The sequence below is a fragment of the Anomalospiza imberbis genome, chromosome 1 (genome assembly GCF_031753505.1).
Source record: "Anomalospiza imberbis isolate Cuckoo-Finch-1a 21T00152 chromosome 1, ASM3175350v1, whole genome shotgun sequence".
Classification (NCBI taxonomy): Eukaryota; Metazoa; Chordata; class Aves; order Passeriformes; family Viduidae; genus Anomalospiza; species Anomalospiza imberbis.
The window spans coordinates 115321757-115344200 of record NC_089681.1 but is presented as its reverse complement, the minus strand read 5'-3'; the positions used below and the strand labels follow the sequence as shown (position 1 = coordinate 115344200).

The window sequence follows — 22444 nt, the reverse complement described above, 5'->3', positions numbered from 1 at the left end:
GTCATATAGCTCTCAGCTGCATTATAAATGATGTGGGTACTGGTTTTATTGCATTAAGTAATATGTTAGATGGTGATAATTATCTGGCTTTTTCCCTCTTTACAGGTGGCTTTGTTACTGCAATGTCCCTCAGTTTTGTGACAGTCTACCTCGGTATGAAACCACCCAGGTTTTTGGTAGGACCTTGCTTCGCTCTGTTTTTACTGTAATGAGACGACAACTGCTGGAGCAGGCCAGGCAAGAAAAAGACAAGCTTCCTCAAGAAAAACGAACACTAATCCTCACTCATTTTCCAAAGTAAGGGGTCGCAGTGTGCCTGCATTCAGAGTTAACCCGCAACTTCCTTGTAGAAAGAGAGAAATTACCTGCAGCTTAAAATAATTAATCTTTTTATTCAGTAGCAACTAGATACTGCAGCTTTCTTTACTGCCATAACTTAGATTAGTGTATTTTATGTACACAACTGCTTGCTTTGTTTTGTCCTAGGGTTTACTTTATGAAAAGGATTGTTCATATTGCTGGGGGATTGTGCTTTTTGCCTATTAGCAGGTATTGTAGGTCAATCACTTTCTTTTTCTGTAGTCCTTGGAAACAGTGTAGGTCCAGACTTCCAAAAACATGCTCACATGTGCTTTGGTGATGGAGCATTAAAAAAAGGGCAGTGTTGTACAAAGTTTATAAGAATTTCAATTTAATTCAACATTGTAATAGTGAACAAAGTAGTCACCCCACCTCTAGAAGAGATGGGCTTGTTAAAGAGGAGTCAGTATAAAACTGCATAATTGAATCCTAAACTCATAAATTTCATATTGAATATCTTTTCCAGTTCTGGAATGTTGATGACAATCTCTCACAATAAAACATCAATAATTACCTACAGGGGTATTGAAACATGCTCAACTTTGACAGTCATTAATTTCAAACAATTTACTGGTGGTAAAGAGGGGTAGCGATGATGACAGGATCATTCATTGTAATGAATTCCTTTTAAAATAGTGTATCACTTTAAAAATATCCTTATTTTGCAAGGGTAGGTTGGTTCTCCAAGTCATACTTTAAAACCCTGTCTGTCCTAACAACAAATGACCTGAACCTACAGAAGACCTGGTGGCACTGATGCTATCTAGACAAGCTACTGTGTTGGGCCAGAAGATGGGTTAGAGCTCAGGGGAATGAAAAACAACATGAACTTTCCTAAGCTGAGTCAGGATTTGTTGCTCCTCCTGTAATTAATAATTTATTTTACCACTTTGAAAAATGTGCACTGTCTTTGGGGTAGACAGTTATGGATACAGGCCCTGGAACAGATATAAAAAAGGACTTGATGCCCCATTGATGCAAGGAGCAGTTGTGCATATGCCCCTGTTTCCACTGCCTTTTAAAGCCTTTTGCAGTAATTTAAAAAGCATTATTATTCACTGCAATTCCTTTTGATGTTCTGCTGGGGGAAAAAAGACAAGTACTGTTTGCAGATGATCTGTGGGAAGCATGAATAATATTTTAAGTCTTTCATGGGCTGTATTTATCTGAAGCATTTGTCTTTCCTCTGGCATTGTTCTGAGTGAGCCCTGCAGAGGACCAGTGTCTCAGAGCATGGAGCCTGGCATTGGCACAGGGCCCCGCTCTGCCCTGGGCTCTCCTTTTGGGCAAAGGGAGCACCCAGGGGTTGTGTCTGTGCATACCTAGGAAGGAGTCGCTAACAGGGCTGAAGGCAGAGCCTCTGTGCTGCCTGGAAATGAAACTTTTGCTAAAGTTGAATTTGTCCTTCTGCTCTGCCACAGATGATGAGGTCATTGTTACAAACTTTTTAGCCATTATCAGCAGTACTTGGTCCTGAAAATCCCCATCCTGTTCAAGGAAGTTTTACTCAACAGTCCTGTTGGTTTCAGCTGAACAGTTTCTATATGTATAGATGACTCCAGAGAGTAGAAATGTGCCATGTCAACTACTGGTCTGAAAACCCCTTGTGTGCAATGTAGGATAAGCAGCTGTCTTGCTGCTGGGAGGGAATTGGTTTATTAACCCTGAGAGACTGAGTGTGCTGGAGAGTGATCTGTGGAATACAATAATGCTAAGAGAGGTTTAACATTGTGCTGTTTCTGTAGCTGTACCAAAGTAAGGTCAAAAATACTTTTATGCAACCACAAACATGCAATTAAAAGTTACAGTAGGACACTTAAAGGAATGAAAATATCTTCCTAAGAACATTGTTAATAGCACTGGGATTTTATCACAGGCAGAAAGCAAATGCATCTGCAAAATACAGATTTATCAAAACAGACATATTTTGCCATCATTGTATAACATCAATCAAGTCATAGCTTTCTCATTAGTGGAGTTTTGTTCTGTAAAAGTAGTTTGTAACTGTCTTTTTCTGCACTTGCAAATTAGATAACTTGTTTGTCATCAGAGGTAAGGTTTAGTAAGTGAAAACACTCTACTGAATTATGATACTTTGTGTCTACTCTGGCTTGTGATTTTAGCATGTGTGGTTTTTTTAAATAGCATTGACCAAGAGCATTTTCCTACTGACTTAGTAAAGTAAATGTTTTTAATTTAAAAACATTGCAAATGTTATTTGCTTATTTTGAAAAAGAACCTGTTTAGAATGATCCCATTAGTTGATATTTTGCCTGGTTTTGTGCCTAGGTTTCTGTCTATGCTGGAAGAAGAAGTATACAGCCAGAATTCTCCCATTTGGGATCAGGATTTCATGGTGTCCAGTTCCCGAACTGGCCAGCTGGGAATCCAGACAGGTAATTTGCATTTCGTGATGGGTAACACACATGAAAACTGCATGATTTAGAACTAATGTGGGGCTTTTATATATATATTAGAGAGAGGGAGATGTTAGTCTGTGACCTTTTAAAATAATAGTTTCATTCTCTTAATTGGTGAAACAACTTCGCCCTTTGTTGAGTTTGATTTGTCCAACCAGTCTTAGAGCACTGTAAATTGGACAGATGGAGCTGAATGATGGGATTTTGCTTTTAAATAGAGCCCTACAAAAAACCTTTTCATTAAGCTAAATGCCAGCAGGCTTGGCAGGTATGTGAAAGAAGTTTGTTTTCTTAGCTTCTGCTCAGCCCTGCGAACTAATGAATCCTGATGTTTGCATTCCCTGTTATCCAGCAGTCCCCCCTTAGGCAGAATTTAGTTTAGAAATATACACTGTGGTAATGTCTCTACTTGTGACCTGGTGGCATTGCTCTGTTGCGCAGTGTTCACTGTTACTTTTTGGGTGGTGGGTGTCCATCTTTGTGGCAGTCTTTCCATCAGCACCAGAATGGGTTCCATGACCTGTTTTTTTGGTGTTTGTTTTTTATGTCATTGCAGTTATCAGTCCACCTCCTGTTGCAAGATCTGTTGCATACAGTGCAAGTCCTTCATCTCTGGAGCAATCCAACAGTGGGAATATGAGTCCAGCTTGTAAAGTTTCTTCTGCCCTTGACCCAAACTTAGGTAATGGAGAAGGAGCTTTGCCTTCTGACTTCTGTTGATATTGTCAGTAGTTGCAGTATATGGTAACCTTTGCCTTCACTCTACATTAGCAAACTTGAGGTGTTTTTGCTGAAAGATTTGCACACACATACCTTTTTCTCCACTATGGTAATGTTTAACTAACAGAAATCACAACTGTATTTGCAAAAAACCCAATTGGTTTGTTGAAATTAAATTAAAATGGGGATAGGTCTGGTGGTGTCAGAGGTTTTTGAAAAATACTTTTCTTGGAGTACATCTATTATAAGCCATGAGGAGTGGTTTCATTTTAATAATGGCAGAGTAGAAGGGGCCATCACATTTGGGTTTTTTAATCTTTCAAGGCACTGAAAATGAGTACATTTGAGCATTGGAAAAAGCCACAGACATACCAACTAGGTTAAATTTAAAACCTGAATGAGGTTAGGTCAAAAGAAAAAAACCTTGTCAGTAAAAAAGTTGATGGATGCATAAATTCTCCTAATAAATTGTTTTTCAAACACCTCAGGATTAATGAACTTGTCAAGAGAGGTTGCTAGGTCAGAGAGATGATCCCAAGCTTATGTAAAGTGAGTCCTCAACAAAGGAGAAAAACCAAAACCAAAGTGAATTTTTAATCTCAGTATTCACTATGGAGAAACTTAGGGCAGCTTCTAAACTGCAGTTTTCCTTAAGGTTATTTCTCAACTTGTCCCCCAGAAGTGGGAATGAGTAGGATGATGAGTGGGATAATCCTGTGCTAGCAGCTAGCAGCTGGATCTCTGTTACTGTACCTCTGCTAGTCCTTGGTGGACTGTTCTTCTATGAATTTAACTAGTTTCTTTTGCTATATAATACATGTGGCTCTGCAGTCAGTAGGGCAGTTAATAATTAACTTGGTATATTTTGATTTGGAAATTTTATATGGCTTTTTAAATATGTATGACACATTAGACTGTATGTGCTGCTTGGTTTACAGAAGAGATGAAAGAATTATATGATGGATACTTAGTTCCAGTGAATCCTAAAAGGGGGATTTCATGTTATCAGTAGGCACTGCAATTTGTGTATTGAGCACTGACCTTCCAAGACAACTGTGCAGAGGTTCCATGCAGAGGATTTTGAAGCAAAAAGAAAAAGCAAATAGTTTAACTGTGAATTCACAGAGCTGGAGTGGAAGGAGAGGTATAATTTTCCTGCTTTGTGCTAATACCCCAGTGCAAAGTGAAAATTGAGAAGTGATAAATATTTTTCAGATTTAATTTCTTTCTCTTTGTCTATGGGGATAAAAAAACCAAAAAACAAAACAAAACAAAAAAAAAACCAACCTCAAACTTGTCATATAAACTACAGGATATGACAGAAGTGCTAGACTTCACAGTGCTAGTCTGTGACAGTTTGGTTATTTCTAATTTACCCGAGCTTTTTTTTATAGGGGAAAAGAGAAAAAATAATGAACCATATTCTCTGGAGGATTCGAAGAGACCAAGGGTTGTAGGAGATATCCCTATTGAGTTAATCAACGAAGTAATGTCAACAATTACAGATCCTGCAGCAATGCTTGGGCCAGAGGTGAGATATAGACTTGGTGTTGCAAATGGTCTGTTTGTGAATGATCTGTTTTTAGTAAATGTTCCACACGGACAGAATGTGATACGCTAAGAGTCCTGTCAAGAAAAATAGACTGTGAAAGGGTATGATTAGGTGAACAAAAAATACTGGTGAAATACATCATTAACATGAAAAATAGTTGTACAGTTTTTTTAATGTCTTGTGTACAGTTAGCAAAGAGACTTGTAAACTATTGATAGTAAAAACGTAGCTCTCAGGTTATCCTGCAAGGTGCTTTTGTTACAGAATGGTTCCAGAGTATGCTTTTTTATTGCTAATCATAGATACAGCTCATAAGATAAGGTTAAATAGGGTTCAAGAATTGCAGCAGAATGAAAGATCCAAAGTTAAAACCTCTTTCTGGTGCAGAAACTGATCTAAACAGTTATTTGCTCTGTCTTCCCCAGTTGCTCTTTTTTTCGGCTGGAAGAGAAAAACAAACATAATTGCGGAATTGTGCCATGTACAGAATTGCACTTTTTTTTCCTTGGCTGGCTTTTCCTCCTTCTGTTCTCTCTGCCAGGCTATGTTTTGCCAGTAGCTCATTTGCCAAGATTTAGCTAGAAACTGCTGAAGATTTGGAACCACCTACACTTCTTATTCAAACTATGTACTGTGACTGATGGCTCTGCATATTACAAATGCTGTGCCAGCCTGGCTGTTGGGGCTGGCAGTGACTAGAAACCCAGCAGCCAAACTTTGCTCAAAAAAGTAAACAGTATGTGCATACAGAGATGTTTTGGCATTGTAAAATGATCTTGAAAAAAATAAGTTAAATAAATTTTCTGTATTAATTTAATCTGCATTTAGATATATAGATGCAATTGCTAGATATGTAACAGCAAATTCTGTAGGAATTAAAATCTATTTTTATGGCTCTTACAGTAGTGGCAGAGATAGTGGAAAGCACTAATAAAATGAAAAAAAAAAGACTTTTCCTGCACTGCCATTAAAATGTGTGATTTGCAGTTTGTGTAGGTGAATCTACAAGTCATGCCCAAGCTAGCTAAGAGTAAAGGAAATATGAAGACTTAGTGGCATAGGCTTCAACTGGATGAGTGCTATCCCTCTAGGGGTTTTGGAACTTTTTGATTCATAACCATTGTTGTTGTTGTTATCTAATCTGTATCAATATAAATTCAGATTGGCCTTTGTAGACTGTAGCGTAGACTTACATCTGGCTTATTTGATGGTGTCTCTTCTGCAAAGGTACATAACAAAGGCACTCATTGGCAGTTCTGTTGGAAACAGAGAGTGGGTTTTATTGGTTGGTTCATTCACAGGCTGTTCTGTCAGGGGATGTGAAATCTCAAAACTGTGATTTTGTTCCTCGTTTGTGTGGTACAGACCAACTTCCTCTCGGCACACTCGGCCCGGGACGAGGCAGCGAGGCTGGAGGAGCGCAGAGGGGTAATTGAATTCCATGTGGTTGGCAACTCCTTGAACCAGAAGCCCAACAAGAAGATCATGATGTGGCTGGTTGGTTTGCAGAATGTGTTCTCCCATCAGCTGCCTCGAATGCCGAAAGAATACATCACCCGCTTGGTCTTTGATCCGTGGGTATCCTTGGAGAGGGGGCTGGCGCGTGAGGCAGAGGGAGTCTGGTGCTGTTTGCAGCAGAGGTGGGGTGGTGAGCAGCTCTGCCTGTGCTACACTTTTGTCATCTTTTCAAGCCCTCATGGCTCCTGGTCAATCTAATTGGGTTGTACCCAAATGCCATCTTGGTGGCTGTATAATAAGTGGCTTCTTGTTGAGGGACTGTGCTGGGTTGTCATCCGCTGGATGCCAGATTCCCACAAAACCTGCTCCATTGCTCCACTCCTCAGCTGGACAGGGGAGAGAAAGTACAAAGTTCTTGGATAGAAGGACAGGGAGTGATCACTCACTGATAATTATCACAGGCAAAATAGACTCAGCTTGGGGAAACTAGTTTAATTTTTTACAGGTCAGATCAGAGTAGGATAATGAGAAAATATAAACTACATCTTAAAATACCTTTGCCCCATGTCTCCCTTCTTCCCAAGCTTAGCTTCATTCATGATTCTCTACCTTCTCCCCCAAACAGTGCTGGGGGATGGGGAATGGAGGCTGCAGTCAGTTCCCATGAGGTGTATGCTGCTTCTTCTTCCACAGGGAAGAACTTCACACTCTCTCTCCCTGCTCCAGTATGGGGTCCCTCCCATGACAGACAGTTCTCCATGAACTTCTCCAACATGGGTCCTTCCCACAGGCTGCAGTTCTTCATGAACTGCTCCAGCAGTGTAACCTTCCATGGTGAACACCCTGGGGAGGCTCTTGTCTCTTTGCAGCCTGTGAAGGAGCCCCATGCTGGAGCAGGTGAATGCCTGAAGGAAGGCTGTGGCCCTGTGGGAAGCCCACCCTGGAGCAGCCTCCTGGCAGATCCTGTGGCCTGTGAAGAGAGTTGCCCACACTACCTGCTAGAGCAGCTTTGCTGGCAGGACTTGTGTCCCTATGGAAAGGAACCTGTGCTACTGCAGTTCCTGAAGGACTGTAGCCCATGGAAGGGACCCCACACTGGAGCAGGAGGAGAACTCCTCTGCTTGAGGAGGAAACTGTGACATAGACAATGTGTGGTGAACTGACCCTAACCCCATTCCCCATCCCCCTGCGCTGCTTGGGAAAGGAGGCAGAGAATCAGGAAGGAGGAGGGGAAAGGTAGTTTTAGGATTTATTTTACTTTCTGTCATCCTGCTCTGATTTTGATTGGTAATAAATTCAGCTAATTTCCTCAAGTGAAATCTGTTTGGCCTGTGGTGGTAGTTGTTATTTCTCCCTGCTCTTACCTCAACTCATGAGTCTTTCATTACATTTTGTCTCCCCTGTCCAGCTGAGGAGAGGAGTGATAGAGCAGCTTTGATGGTCACCTGGCATCCAGCCAGGGCAAAACCATCACAAAAGCTCAAGCTACTGCATTGCTGCTCTCATTCCACAAGTTAAAAAAAAAGCACTAAAATATGTGCAAGAAAAAAAGAATACATAATATGTATAAAATCTTCTTCAGTGGTGGCACATACAACATAACTACTCTTTGGGCTTTTTGGCAGGGGGTCACTTTTGGCACCAACTTTTTTCCCCAGAATACATCATCTGTATATTGACTGTATCATTTTTATGATTTACATGATACTGTGTATTGAATAATCTAAAGGATGGTGTACTGTTTTCACACCTTGAGGATTTTACTGAAATTCCTTATCCTTGACATAAGAGTTGAGATTGCACCTTGTTACATCTTTCCTGGCAGTTACTATAAGTGCAACAGAAATGGATATTTATTCTGGTCTTGATTCCCAGAGGAGTGGGTGATTAGAAATAAGAAATGTCCTCTCTTACTTCATCAGCTGCATTTGAGACTGATAGGTTAACTATGCAGAGTGCATGGAAGGAAACAGGAATCCCTTAGAAAGGACTTGCTCTCCTGTAACTCCGTTAATGTCTATTTTCCTCAGGATAAAATCATCCTGAGAACTGTGCAATGGTGTAACTATCAGCAGTAGATTAAATTAAAGCAGTACAACTTTTATTTATTGGGCATTACCCGAGCATCTCAGAGTTCTTGGCAAGGCCAGGAGCTTGTTCTGTGATGATGGCCTTTATGGTATATTGAAAGCATGATATTAAAGTACCAGCTCCTCTGTAGATACAAGTGGCTAACTTAGGGGCATACACAATTGCATTGTCATCATGGAAAGAATTGAATCAAGTTTCTGAAAAAGGGAAGGTTAATGGCACTTTATGTACTATGTACTTGAATTAAAGTGATTGTTATTTTTGTCTGCTCAGGAAACATAAAACCCTTGCATTAATAAAAGATGGTCGTGTTATTGGTGGTATCTGCTTCCGGATGTTCCCCTCCCAAGGATTTACAGAGATTGTTTTCTGTGCTGTGACTTCCAATGAGCAAGTCAAGGTAAAAAGAATTCTGTATTACAAGAGCTTATTATATGGATTTGAGTCCCATTCACCTACTGCATGTGCTCCTAATATTTTTACTCCCATTGAATATACTGCTGAGTTGCCAGACAGAAATAGATTTTGAAAGATACAGCAATTCTGAATATAATACACAAAACCCAAACTAAATACGCAGATTTAGCATCATCATCATAATAGTAGGATTATCTGTAATTAATTAATTAAATAAATTTTTTCTCAGCAGAGCAGTAGTGGCCAGTAGTCTGTCATTCTTGGAATTTTCATGCCTCTGTCCCCAGTAGTTGTGTCTCTGTGTAGCGTAACATCTTGTGGTTGACTGAAATATGTATTGCTTGTGTGGGGCAGTAATTTGTGTTCAAACACTTTGTGACATTACATAACTTCAATCTAAATGAGATATAATAAAAAATTAGGTGTAGTTTTATATCTGAAAATAAACACAGGGTCTATTCTGCACACTCTTTTTTGAGTTAGTGCCACAACATTTTCTCAGAATTTTGAGAATTAGCATCTGTGTTGAGAGAATAGAGAGCACTATGAATACATGAGACTCCTCCAGATTTTCCAGCTACTCACCGGTTGGTTCATGTTTTGCCTTTAGATGGTGCTGTAGCTTCATGATTTTCATTTCAAGAAGCAAGAGCTGAGATGTGGATTAATTCAGAGTGTATAGCAGTTAACATGCAAAAATTGTACACCCTGGTGCAAAAGACTAACACAGTGGGATTGAAAGTCTGTAACAACTGTTAGTACTCGGGTTATATTTGATTTTATTCGACTCTGGTGTTAGAGAGGAGCATTTCCCTGCATTAAGCAGAGACCTGTCAGCATTTAGAGTGTTTTATCAAATGCAAACCCTAACAGAATATGCCTAAGTTGTGCTTAACTGCACGACACAAGTGAGGCTGCCAAAGGTGTGTTGTGATTTTCTAGGAATAATCTTTCAAAACAATAGAGCAGATAATTCTGACCCATCAGATTGCCCCCAGGGCTGCATAACACAGTATTTATTCTTTCATCCTCTGGGTGCTTTGCTGTATGAGTTGAGTGTTTCTGAAAATTTGCCTTCCCACTTCTTGCTCTGAGTGAGCTGACCCTGTCAACATGTAACTGAGAAAAAAAAAAATGTTCACACATGGGTGACTTGCCAGCTCTTAGGAAAAATAAATTTCTATTTTAGTTGAGTTTGAGGCTGGATAAAAAAATACAGGAATTGTTTTCCCATACAAATTGAATTGGTTTTTAGGTAGTTTAGTCCCCTGTTAAAAATAATTTTAAGTTTTACTGTATGTGGCTGAGTTTCCTGTCTGGCAATTGCCATATTTGGGGCTATGAAATTGTAAAATAAATCAAAATTTTGTATTTTCTAATTTATTTTTCTGGCTTTTTTGCATAAGTAAAAATTTTCCCAGTTTTCAAGAGCAGAGTACCCAGAAGAAATCCATGTATGTTTCTCTAAGTGTCCTATTAGTCTGCATGATGAGAAAATTGAAACATATGCAAGAACAAAACATTATTATGGGCTTACTTATCTGCTTTACATTTCTTCATATCACAGCAGAAGGGTATGACTGTAGATTACTTGGCAATGTGAATAAATGCAACCTTTTGTTTACTTTGGGGCTAAATTTAAATGGAAATCATGCCTGTGTGCAGTCAGAAGGCATAGCTGTTTATTTCATTGTGGACTCTATAATTTTCTGCTTCTTATTATGGTAATTGTTCACTGTTCATTTTTATGCTTTATGATAAGCTTAGTTAATAAGTCCTTTGAGGCAGAGACCTGTTTGGCTACAGGTGCACAGAACACTGGAATAATTTCAGTATTGCTGCTGCTTTGTAGTTTTGAAGTTATATGGCTCAGAAACGATGCTTTCTTGTTACAGTATGTGCAGTTTTGTTATGGTTGAAGTATGTGATTTTAAAGGTTGATATCTAATTTAAAAGTGGAACAAAAAAAAAAGTGGGCGCCTTGAATTACAACTTCCATGCTGGGTCACAAAGGTACCTCTACAAGGCTCAAAGGAGTGTGCTCTTGAGTGTGCAAAAACAAGTTAATTAAGAGAAAATCTTAAAAACAGGATCTAGAGGAAAGACTGCATTTTGAAAAACAATGTGTAATACCTCTGGGTCCACAGGTTCTAATATGTGCTGTCCCCAAAGGCTTTGTCATGGCTTTTTCTTCTTATGTTTCACACAGGGTTATGGGACTCACCTAATGAACCATCTGAAGGAGTACCACATCAAACACAACATTCTCAATTTTCTCACGTATGCAGATGAATATGCCATTGGCTACTTCAAAAAACAAGTAAGTTCAGTGCAAGAAATTATTTTGTGCAAGAAGTTTTATATCTAGCAGGATTGAACTAAGTAACTAGGCATGACAAAGTAATTGGATAAAATGTATAGTGCAATTTTACATGCGTATTTTTTATCTATAAAATCTGCTCTCTGTTCATCTCAGGTAATGTTTTTTGTCTTCTAATACATTTTACTTTGATAGAATCATCTGAACATAAGTATATAGTATAGTCTATAATTTGTCTAGTCTAACAACTAGTAAAATGTCAGTTCATTCCCTGATTCTATAAGAAGTATAAAGAAGGACTAGGCATACCTGTGACAGATGAAAACTTACCTGACCTGCACTTACAGCTCCTCCTGATTTGAAGTGTGAGGTTCAAATTCAGGAAAGATGGCAATGTCAGTTCTGTCAAATAGATTTGTTAAACAGGTGTCAACTATGTGATCAGCAAAATGGAGTCAGATTTTTCTCAGAGGTATACAGCATTAGGCAGTGAAGATGACTTGGATATTAGGAAATTACAACTAGGTAGAAGGATTTTTTTTCCTTTCCTGTCCTGAGGGTGGTGAAATACTGAAAAATGTTGCTGAGGGAGGTGGTGGAACCTCTGTCCTTTAACAATATTCAGGACTGAGCATGGCCTTGATCAGCCAGATATGATGAGACCTGTTCTGAGCTGAGATGGGACTAGATGACCTCAAGTTCCTTCTAGCCAGTTCTAGTGGTTCTGTATATAAAACTGGCACAATCTACTCTTCATACATTCAAAATGAATACAATCTCCCCTATTGCCCTTCTTAGCAATTAACTATTCTTTTATCAAGTGCCTCCCATGAGAAGGTTTATGCAACACTGAACCACTGTCTGTAACTCACTGTTGTAATTTTTTGTATTTTAACATTATGATGAATTTGGTTATAAATCCTCATTCATTTCTGTTAAAACAAATGTAAAAGGAAAATGGCATAATGACAATATAAGTTCTTTTTTTTCATTTGTCAGGGTTTCTCCAAAGATATTAAAGTACCAAAAGCCAAATATGTGGGCTACATCAAGGATTATGAGGGTGCCACATTAATGGGATGTGAATTAAATCCAAGGATCCCCTACACAGAATTTTCTGTCATCATCAAAAAGCAAAAAGAGGTAAAGATTGAAATGAAATGTTTAATGTTATTCTCTATTCAGATGTTTAGAAACAGTTCAGTGGGTGCCAGGTTAGCTTTCTTTGCTTTGGTGCTTAAATTTAAATGCATACTTTTATTAGTTAGAATAATCCCTTCATTCAAGTCCCAGTGCCAAAATTTTGTAGTTGAAGCATCAAATTCTAACTTTCTGATTTAACAAGAACAAGACTGTTAAAGTCCTGGTATTTTGAGGAGTAACTCACAGTTCAATTTAGTAGTGGAAGTTAACTAAGCAAAATCTTGTGAGATTGATTTTTTTAATGGCTTTATCAGTTCTTTTCTTCCCTCAGTAGTGTTCATTAGAGTAGCATTTAAAAGGAGTATTTGTATTGCATGGCCTGTTTTACTTGAAAAAAGAGGATTCTTTTTTTCTGCCATTTTTTAAATATATAAATCAAGGGTAGACTGTCTTAATTTCCAGTCTGTCCCTCTTTGGATTTTATGTGGGATGTTCTTTATTTAGTTCTTAATAATATTCTATATAATAAGGAAGTTTATTAGCAAAATAATTATGATGTTTCCACTTGTGTTTAAATACTTTCCTTGGTTTTTAAAGAAATACAAGATATAATTTGTTCTTTCAAGATTGTTCAAACCTGAATTTTTATTTTGTTAAAAAGCTTCTTTATGGAACAATCATTTTTATTCCAATAGAATGATTTGGCCTGTGCTTGGAGAAGGAAAGACACTCCCTGATGTGATTATGGTTTTACATTTAATTTACAAGGCTTTTAAACCTTACTTATTGGGAAAGTTTTCAGATGTCCATACAACAGGGACCATAAGTATTTCCCCTTTCATTTCTGCTTGGCTGCATGATCCTTCAGATTCCAGGCTGCTGCTGGACATGCCAGCTGTCCCTTAGGGATGGGATGTTGTTAGTGTGGATAGTGGATGTGTCTCTGCTAGCCTGTTACATCGTAGGCATGCCTAATTGCAGTGGTTCAGTTCTGGGCCCAAACCATCAACGTAACATGCCACTTCAGAAAACTTGTTAGTTTTCAAAATTTTGCCTCTGGGACTGCTTTATTAGCTTTCTTCACTCTCTTATTTGTTGGGACGTCCACATTATTCTAAAGAACTTGGAGACACTCCTCTTGTAGATAAAATGCCTTGGTCCTCCAGACATCTCATGTCTAAAATTATTAGGAGGAAAGCTGCTGTTATGCACTGATCTGTGCGGTTGATCTTTTCTGAGAATAATTACCTATAACTTTGGAACTGCATTTTAGGATTGCTTGCCTATCATTAAAAACACCAATCAGGCCTTTTGCTCTCCTTGTTGCAAGGAAATTTAGAAATAGGCCTCACAGTCTGCAGTGTCATGGAGAGTGTTTGCTTGTCTGTGCATATTAAAGGCAGTGAAAATGCTACCTGGACATAAAAAGAATTTTGAATGTTAACAGTTGGTAATATGTACCCATTTTCTTGAGTGCTGCTATTGGCCAGTACTAGACATCAGGCATTCAGGATCTATCCTTCTAGAAGTGAAATTTTTCATGGGATCTAAGCTTTTATTTAAAGAACTGGAGTATATTGCAGCCTATGGCTGCTACGACCATATCACCTGACACTGTACCAGTACTGTTTACTGTCATTCTGGCAAATATGACAATTCCCTCTATGCAAAGCTTTGTGACCTCCTGACTGGTGAGTAATCACTGGTACTGATTGAACAGCTTGCTTTAATCAGGAAGAGCCACTAGTTCCTAAATTATAAGAAGGGCTTAAGTTGGATTTAATAATTAATTTGAAATTATTTTCATATTATGCTGGAATCTGCTCGTGGTGCTGTTGTATGTTGTATTCCTCTTAACATTTCTAAGCTCTTTTGAAAGTCTTGTTTTATCTTTTTCTCTTCTATGAGAGTAAATACTATGTATGAGGGAGTGAAGGTCCTTAAAAATAAAAATATGTCCATTTTTATTATTTCCAAAGAAAATATTCTATCAGACTGGCGGTCTGCATGGCTGTGCATTTGTTTACTCCAAGTTATGAAGTTTTGAAAGTCACATATCCAGGACACACAAAGCTTAGATAAGTGTCTAAGTGGATATAAAATGCACCAAAGCAAATTGCTTAGAATTTGAGGTTGCATAGTTAAACAGAGTGTATCCAGGAGTGGGAAAAGCCTTTCCCTAGCAAATGCAAGAGAGAGTAGAATTTTGGTTCTGAAAAGTGTGGCATCATTCTGCATCCTCCAGAGAAAATATTTCATGAGAGTATCTTTGATTGATACATAAGCAACTCCTACAGATAGATATATGGAGACTTTGAAGTGAATGGGTTTCTAATTTCTAAAATTTTGGAATATGAACATATATGAATATATATGAACATCAAAATACATGCATTCAATATGTGCCTTGAAATTTTTGATCAGCTGTGCTGAAGCATTTTAAAAGTTCCAGCTGATAAAATTTTATAGCCAGTTCTCAAACCTTCTTCCAGAAAATTTCCTTTTCTGCCTCTGTTCCTGTCTTCCCAAGAGCTGTGCAGCTTGTGATCGGTAGAGCCAGTAATGACTCCTTTTTTTCTAGATTTGGGCCAAAATAGCTGAGAGACTTAGTAGCTTCCTTTGCAGAATCAGTGTTTGGTCAGGTGGCCCAGCCCCATTACCAGCTTCATGGAAAAGGACTGCAAGGTTAGGAAGTGAGAATGTTTCTGTTCATTACAGTTTTGCATGGACTTTAGACCAAATAAATTATATTTTATTTTCTCTGCTACTTTATTACAGATCATTAAAAAGCTCATAGAAAGGAAGCAAGCTCAAATACGAAAAGTTTATCCTGGCCTTTCTTGCTTCAAAGATGGAGTCCGGCAGATTCCTATAGAAAGCATTCCTGGAATTAGTATGTATCAATCTCTTTTAATGTAGAACAGAAGCAGAATAGCCCAAGAAAGGTCCGAGACTAGAAATCCTAACGTAGTCGCATCGTTCTTTTTGATTAGAATGTAATTGTTTTGGTCTGCTGATTTGATTTCTGTGAAGATTATTGTGTTTCCATTACAACTGCTGTCTTTGAGATTTCCCCAAGGCATCCCAGCCTAATCCTCTTTTATGGACGTGTGTATAATTTTACTTACATGTGACCCCTCTTTGATTTGTATCACAGTGTAGGCAGCAGTTTCCCTCTGGCACCATTTTAATGCACTGTACTCCTGAACAACAATGATTTCTATGCTAGGCATGAACTTATAGAACAAAACATAATTTAAAAAAAAATTAAGCATCATATTTTGGGGGACTTTTTTTCAGCTATGCTTTTCTGCAATTTATTCTTTGTCCCTTGGGAATCAGATTGGATAACTTTGTCATGATTATTCTTTACAGGGGTGGGTTACAGTAAAATATGTATTGAATTATTGAAAAGAAATCTGTTTCATATAGAAATATTTTAGAATCTTTTCAGCAGTCTGGTGGAAGAGTCATGTAGGAAATTGAATGGGCTAGCTGTGGGCTAGATGGTTATGTTATTTATTAGGAGTAGCTTTTATTAAAACAAACCCATTTTACTGCAGTAGTGCTAAAATGGCTTTTCTTTGAGTTGCAATAACTCAGTTAATGTTTTGACCTACTGTAATTCCCATGTAATATCTCATATTGTTGGTGTACAGGAGAGACTGGCTGGAAACCAAGTGGAAAAGAAAGAGGGTAAGTGCTACACAAAGTAAAATGTTGAAGCAGTTGGGATATTCCTTTGAGAAGAGTCTTTAAACAATGTCACTTGATATTTACTTCCATCCACTGGTAATCAAATGATGATACGAGAGATGAGTTCTTAAGTGTCTTTTTGGTGGTATTTTTTATTTTATTTTTTATTGTGGGCAATATTGTGGTTTGGGTAGTGGGGTTCTTTTTTGAGGATTTTTGTTTGGGTTTGTTTGCTTGTTTTAAATTTTATTTCTTCCATTAAATGCTTGAAACTTTGGAGTTGCTTTTAGGTAAGATGTAATTTGTAGTAATGAAGATAAGGGACTCAAACTAATCTTTTTGTATTGATATTTTCCTTCAAGTAAGGAGCCCAAGGATCCAGATCAACTTTACAGCACATTGAAAACCATCCTGCAGCAAGTGAAGGTGAGTGCTAGCTCTAGTTTACTTTCTGATTTTAAAATAATTTAAAATTATTTCCAATATCTAGTTTCCATATTAGATACCTTACTTTTTTCTTTACCAAAGAGCCATCAAAGCGCTTGGCCCTTCATGGAACCCGTGAAGAGAACAGAAGCTCCTGGATATTATGAAGTTATAAGGTTTCCCATGGGTAATACCATTAACATTTCTTAAGTAGAGTTTAAAAATCATTATAGATGCAGACATAGCAGATAAATTTTAATCTGATTGTTTTATGGTATAAGATATGTGTTACTTGCAGCTGAATACCTTGCAGCTCTGAAGTGTCAAGAGTGTGATGCTGTCATTTGAAATTGATGAGTGCTTTGTGACCTTTGTGAAACATGTGTGGTGTACATATCTGAAATGTTAGTGTGCCCTAGAGAACTCTAACAAGCTCTTAAATCGTGCAGTCAGCTAGAAGCTTTCAGGAGTAGCTGGAGTAGGTGAATTGTAGGTACATAGTCTTCTGTGTGGTAACTGGTCATTGCAGATCCTACTCATATGTTGAAAGACCTGAAGGCAAACTTTCAGGAGCACCTGAGCATTTGAGTTGCTTTGAAATACAGATTTAAGATTTATAAATCATATAGAAAAACATTTTCAAAGGTCACAGGGTTTTCCAACTAAGTCTTAACACTTAGCTCCAATCTAAGTTTAGGAAAATGCTTCATGCAACTAATTTTTAAGCTAACTTTTATCTTTGTCTTTTAGATCTGCCACAGTTGTCTGAGGTGTTAAATTTATTTGTTTATTTATTTTTACTTCTAAGTAACACAGCTATTGTTTATGTAGGATTGCTTGCAAAGGGAAGTACACATATGCTAATAATGCTTTTCTTTTGACTGCTTCTCTTATGACTCAGCTTTTGACTTCTGGGACATATAATTTCAATGATAATTCAGTGATACTCTTAAACAAATGCTTGATTTGTACTGCACCAGATTTTAAACTGAATTCTGGCATTCCTCACTCATTTATGCAATACTCACCTCTATCATTCTGATTACAGTTTCTGAACCCTTAAATATTGTTAGAGAATGAAATACAGGTTCATGGCAGGCTACTAGCCATCAGTTTCTCAGAGAATAAAAGCATTTGTTCATGTTGCTTTGCATGGGCTTCAAGCCCATGTCTATCAATTTAGTTCAATTATTTTTTTTTTATATTCAAATTACCATTCCCAAAAAGCAGATGTACATATACTTTATAAACCAATCACTGGCTTCCTGTATCCCCCAAAAAAATTTATTTTCTAACAATGAAGAAAAAGAATGTGAGTGCCCTTCTGTGGCAGAGTTTTCTCTATCTGCTTTTCTGGCCAGATCTAGCTCAGAAATCTGCTTAATCTGAACAGTGGTTACAAATAATTTACCTGAGTTGGCAAACTCAAAGTAGAACTGTTGTCTGTCCTTTCCTTGTTCAGATGCGTTACACTTGAGGTAGGGGCAGCAGTTTACTTTAAGGATTAAGCTGAGGTCTTTGGTTTAGTTTTGCTTTGTTTTTTTCAGCTAAGGAACCCAGCATGACTAAACTGCCTTGATTCATGATAAACTTCAGATTTCTTTCTACTCTCCCTGCCAGCATACTGATACTGTAAAAAGTTGCTCAGACAAGATATAACAGTTGCTTTTATGTTTGTGTACAGACTAAATTGTACAGTTTTTGAGAGGTATGGCTGTAAATTTTTTTTACTACCTCCTAAGGTCAGTTCTCATGTATAAATGCTTTTTTGTCCCTGTTTTAAGAGCTCTTCAGGTGCTGTATCAAGCAGTATTCTTCGGGGTTTTTTTCCCTTTTCATCTGCCATTCAAAAGCTGTATGGCTGAGTGACAGATGGAACCAAACTTTCACTGTGCTTAGAGGAGAACAGCCTAATTGTCTAGCCAGGCAACATTTGCTGTAGGGCAGGCTGAACAGCCTTCTCAGCTGGGTGCTATAATTAGTCTATGGATATCTAGTTTAGGTATAGGCACCTGAATTTCAGACTTAATGGGAGCTGAATGAGCCTTTACTTTTGCAAAATATTGTGCAAAACTAGGGAGTGGCAAGTTCTGTACCATTGGAAAAAGTATTTGAGCGCATCTATCAAACTTTCCTTGAATAATCCCATCTTGACAATTTGACAGGGTTTCCTCTCTTTTAATAAATTCAAATCTCCCTTAAAAAAAAACAAACCCACCCCCCAAAACCCTCCAAACCATTACCAAAACAAAAAATGAAGCCATATTTTTAAATCTGAAGTTTAAAAGTTTAATTCCTTTGCATTGGAGGTCTTTGGTCACTGGTGTCCTTGCAATACTCCTTGACATTAAGTGAATTCAGCTTCTTCTGTTACAGTTTCACAAAGGTGCTGCTGAGGCCTGGCTCAAGCATTGCTAAAAAAATAGTTGTTAGAGCATCTGAGGTGAGAAAAGCCAAGGCATCCAGCACACCTCCCACTACTTCTATTCCTGTACTCACTCCTAGAACACTTTTAATGTAGACAGACTTTTTAAATGCCTGATGAGAATTACTGGGAAAGTGACTATATGGAGAACACTGAGAAGATTTACATATTTTATAGATGACTGATTTTAGTATAAAGGAGAACACTTCTTAAAGAATGTTCTGTAAATAAATGCTTCGCATGATGCTCTGAAAGCAGGGGAGATCTGTTCTCACATGATTCTTAAAAAGGATATACAACTATAAACTCTGAAGAGGTAATAAAAATATATGTAGAGCATAGAACAAATTTTATCTCTTTCTTTTTTCAAGGCTGCAAATCCTGGTTGTAGTGTAGATCAATATATCTTCTCTGCTGTGTTTGCACAGCAGTAAGGATTTTAGGTTAACATACATGTTTTATGATGTTTGAATTCTTTGCCCATATACCCCTAAGGCACTCTCCAGCAGAGCTGAGAACAGGTTGTCTCAGGACAGTCAGAAGAGTATTAGGGACATCTACTAACCAAGAAAACTCAGAGTTCTAAGTATGAAAACAGAACAAAAAAAGCTTTAATGTTTTAAAGAATTAAAAATAAACACTACATAAATTCATCCTTACAGTGAGATATTGCTTAGTTCCAGCAGCTCAGTTGCTTTTGAAGCTAAAATACAGATCCTGCCTTAGGTGAAGGCAATTTCCATTCCAAATCCTAGCTTTGCCAGTTCATGTTAAATGGCAAATCAGTCTTAAGGGACACTGCACACAAAACATATTTGAATCCAACGCTGTTAATCTATTTTTCTTCTGTGCAGATCTCAAAACAATGAGTGAGCGACTCAAGAACAGGTACTACGTGTCTAAGAAATTATTCATGGCAGACTTGCAGCGAGTCTTTACAAACTGCAGAGAGTACAACCCCCCCGAGAGTGAATACTACAAATGTGCCAATATACTGGAGAAATTCTTCTACACAAAAATTAAAGAAGCTGGATTAATTGACAAGTGACACTGGCTTTTTTACAACCAAATAGTGTGCCTATGTTATGGACAGGGAAAGCCGTTCTATATCTGAGTTGTGGGACTTTCAAGAAACTTCTGTTTAATACTTAGCACTTTTAAAAACCCTTTTAGTTTTGCAAACATGTATTATACTGAAGTTACAAAAATTATTTTATTAAAATGCTTTATAATGTATTTAATTACGGAATATTTCTTTTGTGTGCCGATTACCTTATGTTCCTAATAAGTTTATCAGCTACAGCCTCAGAAACCCCACAAACATGGGGGAAGTTGCACATGTTTGGGAAGATGAAGAAAATTCCCAGACAACAGATGTTATAGCTTACCTAATGCAGTACCTATTTGATAAAGTTTTATTATTTTTTCCAGTAAAAAATAAAATTGTAAGGGAAAACAACAGGTGTGGGGGGGGTTCTGAAACACTTGTTTCTTTGTAGAATCTTTTTATAAGATATTATTTTTTAAAAGAAACACTCAGCTGGTTGAGAAGCTGTGAGAGAAGAGCACTCAGTTCTGAAAAAGGACTGCCTGTGATCTTTGATAGATGCAAGTTTTTCTATTCATTTTCAGTTTTGATAACTATTTTACCTGCAAATTGTAATCTCATAACCACTCTTAAAAAAAAAAAAGAAAAAAAATCTGGCTAGGTGCATAATGTCATAGTGACTTGGCTTATGCAGGACATAAGTACCCAAAATAACTTTAGAGACTACTTTGCATCTACTAGACAATTTTAATTGGCTTAGTAGAGTTAAGGTTTTATGCACTTCATGATCCACCCTACTTACTTCTCCTCACTGCTAAATTCTTTAGATTGTTCAGCAGAAATAAGACTATTGTACACAAAGGAAGACAACATAGGACAGCTTTGAGCTTAGATACTTGGCTCTGTGGTAAACTGGATTTTCTACCAAGCTTTATTGTAAATGCATATTAATTGTGATTATTTAGATGCAGGAACATATTAACATTATACAACTCTTAGTATATCTTCAAAAAGAACACACACTCATATATACATATATATACAATTTGCTGCTTACACTACATTTAAGAGGTACACCTAAATCCTTAATGGAGATGAGTACAGTCCAAAAAGCTGTCCAAAAAACATTTCTAATTAGTTTGTAAATTATAACTGCTTTTGTGAAAAAAAAAATTAAACTTTCATTCTTGGTGTTTTATATTTACAGTTGTTACACTGGTAAAATTCAAGTTATGAGACTGAGAAAACCAGTCCTGTGCTGTGTCAAAGAATCTATTCCTGCAAAATGCCTGTGCAATGTTAGATCACAGATCAATTCAGCAGAGATATCAGGAACTGTCTAGAAGTAGTAAATGTGGTACCCAAGGTATTCAAAATGTTAATGCTGGACTTGCCATTGTGTTTTGTATGAATTTAGTCTGACCTACATTGGGATCTATAACAAAGGTACAGTGAGTACTTTTTCTTTAATAGCCAGAACAGGATACTATAAACCTGTTTTGTAGATTGGGCCTTCAGATGCACCTGTTAAGCTTGGTAACCTGTGAATTTTTGTTATTTTCAGAGTAGATTTTCTTATTGTCTTTCAATCAGATTGTCTCTTCTATATTGAAATGTGTTTTCTAATTTAAGAATTAATATTTTCATAGATACTGTGCAATAAAGTAATGGTAGGATATGTGGTTTTGCAAATGCTTAAACAGCTGATGAACTTTACATTTGTCAAATTAATATATTGTATTGGTACAGAATAGTTTTAAATTATATATGTACAAAACCCTACTTATTTTGGTCTCTTTTTTTCATTACTTGGTACTTCATCACTTCAATTTTTCAAGCCTGCTCAATCCAGTAAGAAAAAAACTACCCAGACCCACCACACCTACCTTGAGTTACTCTACAGTCACCCCGTTGTTCTTCTCTCCCTGCTAAAACAGGTTTTGCGATTTGTTTCATGAAAGAGCGCCTGGGGTTCACAGAATACCCTCAAGGATCATTAAGTGCACCTCTAACACGAATGGCTGATACAGGGATAGAACCCACAATCTTGGCATTATTAGGACCAGGCTCTAACCAATATAGTTAGTACAACCACTCTGCTTAAGTTCCTCTAGTCCTAGAATTCCAGACTGAGATGGTGAGGCTTTGTGGCTAGAATTACAAAGGTAAAACTAAGTTTCCACTCAAACATCCAAAGGCTGTGTTGTGAACAACTCAGTGGCTACAACTAGTATCATTATTGAGAGCCATGGAAGATGTTACAAATAAAATAGTAATTAATAGTTTTATTACTGAGAGATCTTGTACCTATTGAAGTGGGACAGGCAGTCTTACAAAACAAAGGAAGCACTTGTAGTTTTTGTGCTTT

The 22444-nt window shown here is 37.4% G+C and overlaps 1 protein-coding gene across 3 annotated transcripts in view; it reads left to right on the top strand.

Annotated features, from left to right (window-relative positions):
- Nucleotides 1–21858, top strand: part of KAT2B (lysine acetyltransferase 2B) — a 40200-nt gene extending 18342 nt beyond the window's left edge. Inside the window, exons 6-18 of one of the 3 annotated variants that reach the window (XM_068207336.1) lie at nt 106–297; nt 2650–2756; nt 3337–3462; nt 4895–5031; nt 6418–6626; nt 8875–9001; nt 11228–11338; nt 12338–12481; nt 15260–15374; nt 16141–16177; nt 16540–16603; nt 16706–16790; nt 19883–21858. In XM_068207336.1, the coding sequence (XP_068063437.1) occupies nt 106–297; nt 2650–2756; nt 3337–3462; nt 4895–5031; nt 6418–6626; nt 8875–9001; nt 11228–11338; nt 12338–12481; nt 15260–15374; nt 16141–16177; nt 16540–16603; nt 16706–16790; nt 19883–20076 (1648 nt within the window). In that variant the 3' untranslated portion in view covers nt 20077–21858. Of the gene's footprint in view, nt 1–105; nt 298–2649; nt 2757–3336; nt 3463–4894; nt 5032–6417; nt 6627–8874; nt 9002–11227; nt 11339–12337; nt 12482–15259; nt 15375–16140; nt 16178–16539; nt 16604–16705; nt 16791–16901; nt 17238–19882 lie in introns of those variants that run through there. The other 2 variants (XM_068207347.1, XM_068207356.1) reach the window with 2 other exon arrangements.
- The last annotated feature ends 586 nt before the right edge of the window (nt 21859–22444 follow it).